Source organism: Cannabis sativa, chromosome X (genome assembly GCF_029168945.1).
Source record: "Cannabis sativa cultivar Pink pepper isolate KNU-18-1 chromosome X, ASM2916894v1, whole genome shotgun sequence".
NCBI lineage: Eukaryota > Viridiplantae > Streptophyta > Magnoliopsida > Rosales > Cannabaceae > Cannabis > Cannabis sativa.
In genome coordinates this window covers 42,844,273-42,850,888 of record NC_083610.1, presented here as the reverse complement: position 1 = coordinate 42,850,888, position 6,616 = coordinate 42,844,273, and the positions used below count along the sequence as shown (strand labels likewise).

The window sequence follows — 6,616 nt, the reverse complement described above, 5'->3', positions numbered from 1 at the left end:
TATGTATATATAACATTTTCTTCTAAATATTCTTGACATATGAATTTTATTATAGCATAATCTATTATCATTTGGTTTTAGTTTTTCATTTAATAAAATTAGTGAGACAACTTTGCAAAACGAGTTATAATTTATTTTGGTGTAAAAATTATGTGTTAGTTTAACGCTAATGTAAATACAATAATTTGTATAAATTGGAAGACTAACGTAAATTACTTGAAGGTTTGTGTCATTTCCAAACCGATTATTTTTTACTTGTATGATTGTGTCACATTAAACTGTTAAATGAATATATATATATTTTTTTTAAATAAAGGACCTCATATTACTTTGTATACATATAAAAAAATCTTTAATCTTTTATTTAATTGATGTTAGAGGTTTTTTTAGTTAAAAATATAATATTTTGCATTATTCCAAACCAAATTTGTTAATATATCTTAGGAAGATTTTATAATGAATATGAAGAAATGTTTTCTGTAAATGACCATATAAGATCAATTTCATCATGTATCTTTCTAAAATGTGATGCCTTATTGAGAAAGTTTGAGCTATTTTAGATTTTTTATTATTTTTTATTTATTTATTTTTTTTTAAATAGAGACTTCTTTCACATGTATTTTTTATATTATTTTGTATTATTAATGAGAAAGTATTAGCTATTTTATTTTATTTTTAAGAGAGAGATTTGTTTCTAAATATTTGAAATCAATCTAAATACTTTTATATTTGTGTATTTTTGCTATTTTATTTACTTTTTTTAGTGATTTTTTTTTTTTTAAAATATGTAATTTTTGAGGTCCAAAAATGAAATATATGACAACTTTTGAATTGTTTTTCCTTTTACTGTTTTAATAATATTTAACTTAAAGACAATAATTTTTTTTTCTTTTGAAAAGACTTAATAATTTTAATGTTTAGTTTTATGACATATTTTCAACAAATTTTAATCAAAGTACAGTAAATTGTTATTTATTCTCATAAACAATTAAAATGAACCAAATATATATATATATATTCAATGGTTATATTTTTATTGTAACCATATGGTAACATTTTTTTTAACCTGTAATAGCAGATTATTAATAGGTAGACATTCTTTTTTTAAAATTAATTAATTATAATTAACTATTTTTTTTAAAATAATTAATTAAATATTTAACAAGACCTCTTTTAGCAATTAATATTTATATTTAAATTCTTACTCTAATTATTTTATTAATTAAGCCATTTAATTATAATATTTACAATAAAATTTATTTTTTTTACAAAAATTAAACTTTTTTTGACACAAATTAAAATTTTCTTCTTATAATAAATTTTTAAATAATTAATTATTTTTAAATGATATTTAATTATTTTGTTACAATTAAATGAAATAAGTATGAGGTCTCAAGCTAGTCAATCGATAACAAGTGCAACAATTTCTTTTTTTCTAAAAAATCCTTCAACTTATTTCACTTTTTACTTTTTAAATATTTTAATAAAAAAATTAAATAATTGAGTGTAATAATTTAAAATTAAGATTACAAGTATAATAAAATTTAAATTATAAATTTATATGTGTATAATTTTAAATTATAAAAAGTTTTGCTATAAAATTTTAAATAATTTAAGTGCAAAAAAATAAATTGCTAAAAGATCCTTATATAGTAATAAATTGTAAAAAAATAATTAATAATTATAATTAATTTAATTTTAAAATATAATTAATCTTAATTAGAGTATTATTAGGAAACAAATTATTAGGTTACTTTCAGGTTACAAGTTATTTATTTTTATTTAATTTCTAAATTAATCACAACCATTTAATAGTAATCTAATTGCTTAAAAAAATGTAACCATGATGGTTATAATAAAAATGTAAGCATTAACACCTCTTCTATATATATATATATTTAAATTTTAAAATAGTTTCATAGCTAATATATGTACCTTTCATAAGATGTAATACAATTAGAATTTATCATCTGAAATAAAATTGTAATAATTTTTTATAACGGTGATATCACTTAAGATTAATCAATTAAAATCAAACTATAATTAATATTATTTTAGTTAGTTTCATTACAGCTATTTTTTATCTTTTCATCTTTTATATAAACACATTAATAATTTTATAACGAATTTAATAAAATTTTCTCTCTCCTTTTAACATACATATTTTTCTTCTCTTTTTTATTATTTTAATATAGTATCACAGCTTCAACGATCATCAACAACAAAGAACAACACAATTATTCAATACAATTTTATAAATTAAATAATAAGAATAATTTACTTTTTTTTTCTTTGTTTAAAAGAAAAAAAAAAATAATTTACTTTTTACTTAGAATAAAAAATGATTATAATAATGTAACAATACATGAATGAAAATAGTCAAAGAAGAAGGGGAGTATGGGTGTAATTTCAATTTTAAAAGGGGAGTTATATTTGCACCCCATAAAATTATAAATACACCCCATATAAAAAAATATAAACTTAAATAATTTTTAAAAATTACTCTTAATATTTTTTTAAATTTTTTTCCTCACATTATTTTATGTTAATTTTAATACTTATTTTGATTTTATTTTTATAATTTTTTCTAACTCATGTATATATTTTTTTTATTTTTTTCTAAGAAAATTTCATATAATTTTTTATTTTTAATTTTTTTGTCATAATTTTTAAAATGTAATTTAATTTTGTTTGATAGGTATATTTTTTAAGAATATAAATTGAAAGAAAAAAGTTAAAAATACTTAGTAAAATGAAAGATATAAATTTTATATAAAATAAAAATTATTAAAATGAGGTGTACTTATAAATTTTTGGGGTGTAAATAAAATTTCCCTTTTTAAATTCTAACACAAAGTCTTTGAATCACTGTCACCGTCATCCACAGAAAAACAATATTTACAGTTTGACCCCTAAACAGAATTTTTTATTTCAGATATACCCTCAAGCGTCTCATTCATTTCCCCGACAATACCAAAAGTCTAAATCCCACCCTTATTTTCTCTCTCTATATCTTTTCATCTCTCTCATAACTTCTTCACTCTCTCTCTACATCGCCGGTGCCGGAGAAGAAGATATATATATATTAAGTAATAATCTTAAGAATGGAAGCCAAGCTTCCTCCAGCAAAGCCTCCATCGCCGACGGACATGGTGATTGACCAGATGTCGGAGACCCCAAAGCGTGGGTCGCATCACAGGCGAGCTCACTCCGACACTTCCTTCCGTTTCCCTAATCTCGATGACCTTCTCCTCTTCGACCCATCTGACCTCGACCTAAGCGCCTTCCCTTCTCCTTCTCCATCTCCTTCCCCTTCTCCCTCCCCTACACCCGCCGCACGCGCCTCAGCCGCCGCGGCTTCCTCCACCGCCGTGACCTTTGATTCCTCCGACGAGTCCTGCGGTCCAATCGGGGCTCCCAGGTCTAGACCCAGACCCTCAGGTACCCCTTCCCATATTCGGAGTCTGTCTGTGGACTCTGACTTCTTTGAGGGTTTGGGTTTCGGTGGTGGAGACTCGTCGAAAGAGGCGGTTGGGGTTGAGAAGAGGGCTGGTCGTCATGGGTATAGTAACTCCATGGATGGATTTGGTTCGGCTTCGTTTGAGTCTGACTCGGCTGGTCTTGGCGTTGATGGTATTAAGAAAGCTATGGCTCCTGATAGACTCGCTGAGCTTGCTCTGATTGACCCCAAAAGAGCTAAAAGGTTTGTTTTTTATCGTTTTTTCTCAACTGGGTCATCCTCTATCTTTGTTTTTCTATTTGCTTTTTTCTTTTTTCCCCTTATTTTCTTTGTGGGGTTTCTTAAAAAAGCATTCTTTTTCTTTGCATTAACGATCTGATCATGGGACATGTTCAAATTTCTAATGTTGTTTCAATTTTTTTTTTCAGAATTCTTGCTAATAGACAATCTGCTGCGCGGTCTAAAGAGAGAAAGATTCGTTATACCAATGAGCTGGAGAGGAAGGTCCAGACGCTTCAGACTGAAGCCACTACTCTTTCTGCGCAGGTTACATTGCTCCAGGTAAGACAATGACCTTAACTTTTTCTTATTAGCGCTATGGAGAAATGTTTGGTTGGTATGATGTCACTTTAGTCTATTCTTTCTGCATTCATAGAATTCTTAATATATCTTTTTCCTTATGGAATGGAAATTATTCTTAATATAAATTACCGTTGAGTTTGTGGATATGTATGGGATATGTATGGGATACTTTGTTTACTTGCTACTTAGACACAACATGTGTTTACACCAATCGATCAGTTGACTGATTAATAGAGCATCAATTACTGTATACCATGTGGACATGTTTTAATTAATCCAATTATTGGATTGTAACGGTTTAGATGTGCAGTTCTATTCATCACCATACATCAGAGTTTTCGGTTATTCGACATATGCTGTTATTTTAGTTAGAAACTCCTTATTCTCTGCCTTTGAAAGTTTTCGATTCGTTGGTTGTTTTACTAATATTACTACCATGCAAAGATGTTACCATTTTGTTGAAGAACTTGTGTTCTATGATGTTGATTGTTTTCCATGGACGGTTTGAACAAACAATTCTGTGTTTTGATACTAAAATTCATATTTGCTTTTTGATGTGATGCAGAGAGATACTACTGGGTTAACTGCTGAGAATAAGGAGCTCAAACTGCGGTTACAGGCCATGGAGCAACAAGCACAACTCAGAGAAGGTATGGTTTTATCAAAAAGCCTTTAATGGAAAATGGATATTTTTCTTTTTTGTTGGTTCTAGCTATTAACAATTTCAGACCAAATTCTCCTCTATGGTTTCGGCTTTTCTAAGGAATAAATACATGTTGCTCTTTTCTATTTCTCATTTACAGCTCTGAACGAAAAATTGAGGGAAGAAGTTCAGCGCCTCAAGATAGCAACCGGGCAAGTTCCTTCTGTCAACGGCAATATGTTCAACCGAGGACTCGCTCCTCAATTCTCCTCACACCAGCCCAGCATGCATCACTTCGGTAGCCACCAAACTCAGCAGCAGCAGCATCAACAACAGCAACAACAGCTTCATATGCCTCAGTCATCCAACAATAACCAGAATCACAATAACGGGCAGCCTCATCTTAGCTTCTTGGACTACAATCAAAGGGTGTAGAACTGATTTTTAACCCGAAAAAAAAAAGAAACTTTTGTGTTGCGCCATCAAACAGGATAATAACCCATCTCAGGTAGCTTCTGTACATATAGTTAAAATATGTATGTACTCTGCAGGTATGTATAAGTTGTTGTGATGGACTGGTTTTGGTAAGATCAGTCTTTTATATCAGTTCTTTTATAGGTATTATGGCTATATAAGCTATCATTATTATTTTCTAGGAATAGGATTTTACTCAGAAAATGTTGTTGTAAAGCAAAAACCTTCATTGTTGGACCAATTATGGGCAACAACTGTTTATTGTCATTTGCAATCTTTACCTCTGGCTTACACAAAATAAGAATCTAGTTTATCGAGGTTAATATCCAAATGGAAGTTATTGAATGTTTTGAGTCATATTTTGGATGGATATTAGTGGGTTTGTTTTGTTTATTTATTATTATTATTATTATAGACATATTTTGGTAATGAGATAACGTGGAAGTTGGAGGTGATGATCAAGGCCATGTGGTAGTCCATTTTATTATCATTATTATTGTAGTAACAAAGACCCGAAATTATGTTTGTAACAATTGATTATATTATATGCCCCAAAAAGCTGACATGTAGCACAATATATATAATCTTGATATGTTGAATGAAAGTATCATCGTCACTATAATGATGGGTTTTTTTATTTTTTTATTCTTTGTATTAACAAATAATTAAGACAGCAAACAACAAGTGGCATATCAAATTCCTGTTCTATTAGTTAGGTGTTTAGGCTGTAAGCCTTGTTCTTCTTTGCTTAAAGGAATATAAATAATTGAGGGAAACTCTATAGCTAGGGCAATGTCTTGCTATTGAAATAATTTATAATACTGAAAATAAAATATTTCGTTGCACAATTGGTAAGCAATTAATTGAATTATATTTTTAAATTATTTAATTTTTTTTTAGAAAAATTTACTTGTAATTTTAAATAATTATAATAAAAAAAGTAGAGTAATGTTTTTTTTTTGATAATTTCAAACAAATGGGGTTTAGTGAAACACCCTTTTTAGGACGGTGTAGAGATTTTTTCAATTATTGAATGTGTCTAACACCAATTAACTTGGCATATACTAATTTATAGAATATTTTTTAATTTTTAAATTGAGAATTAAAATTTTAAAAATAAAAAAAAAAAAATACTTTTGAAATATTTGGAAATAATTTTTTTAAACAATATTTTGGACTTTGGCTCCAACTTAGATCTTGGAACCCGAATCCAGACTCTAGCCCTAGACCCAAACTCAACTTAAATAAAATCAGCAAATGAAAATAAAAATAAAATTTACAGAATATATTTTTATTTTCTGCTTTTAAAATTGAAAAACAAAAGTGGCTATAGAATGTATTTTTGTTTTTTAAAATCAAAATTTTAAAAATAAAAATATTATCAAATGTTACTTAAATAAATACATAAAATATTTTGGTGAGGCATTTTAGTTTTTATTTTTTAAATATTTAAATTC

The 6,616-nt window shown here is 27.4% G+C and overlaps 1 protein-coding gene across 1 annotated transcript; it reads left to right on the top strand.

Annotated features, from left to right (window-relative positions):
• Nucleotides 1–2,959: 2,959 nt before the first annotated feature.
• Nucleotides 2,960–5,516, top strand: LOC115713069 (transcription factor VIP1). Its single transcript, XM_030641554.2, has 4 exons — nt 2,960–3,703; nt 3,889–4,021; nt 4,608–4,692; nt 4,846–5,516. The coding sequence occupies exons 1-4, from the start codon at nt 3,105–3,107 to the stop codon at nt 5,118–5,120; spliced, it is 1,092 nt and encodes a 363-aa protein (XP_030497414.2). The 5' UTR covers nt 2,960–3,104; the 3' UTR covers nt 5,121–5,516.
• Nucleotides 5,517–6,616: the final 1,100 nt, after the last annotated feature.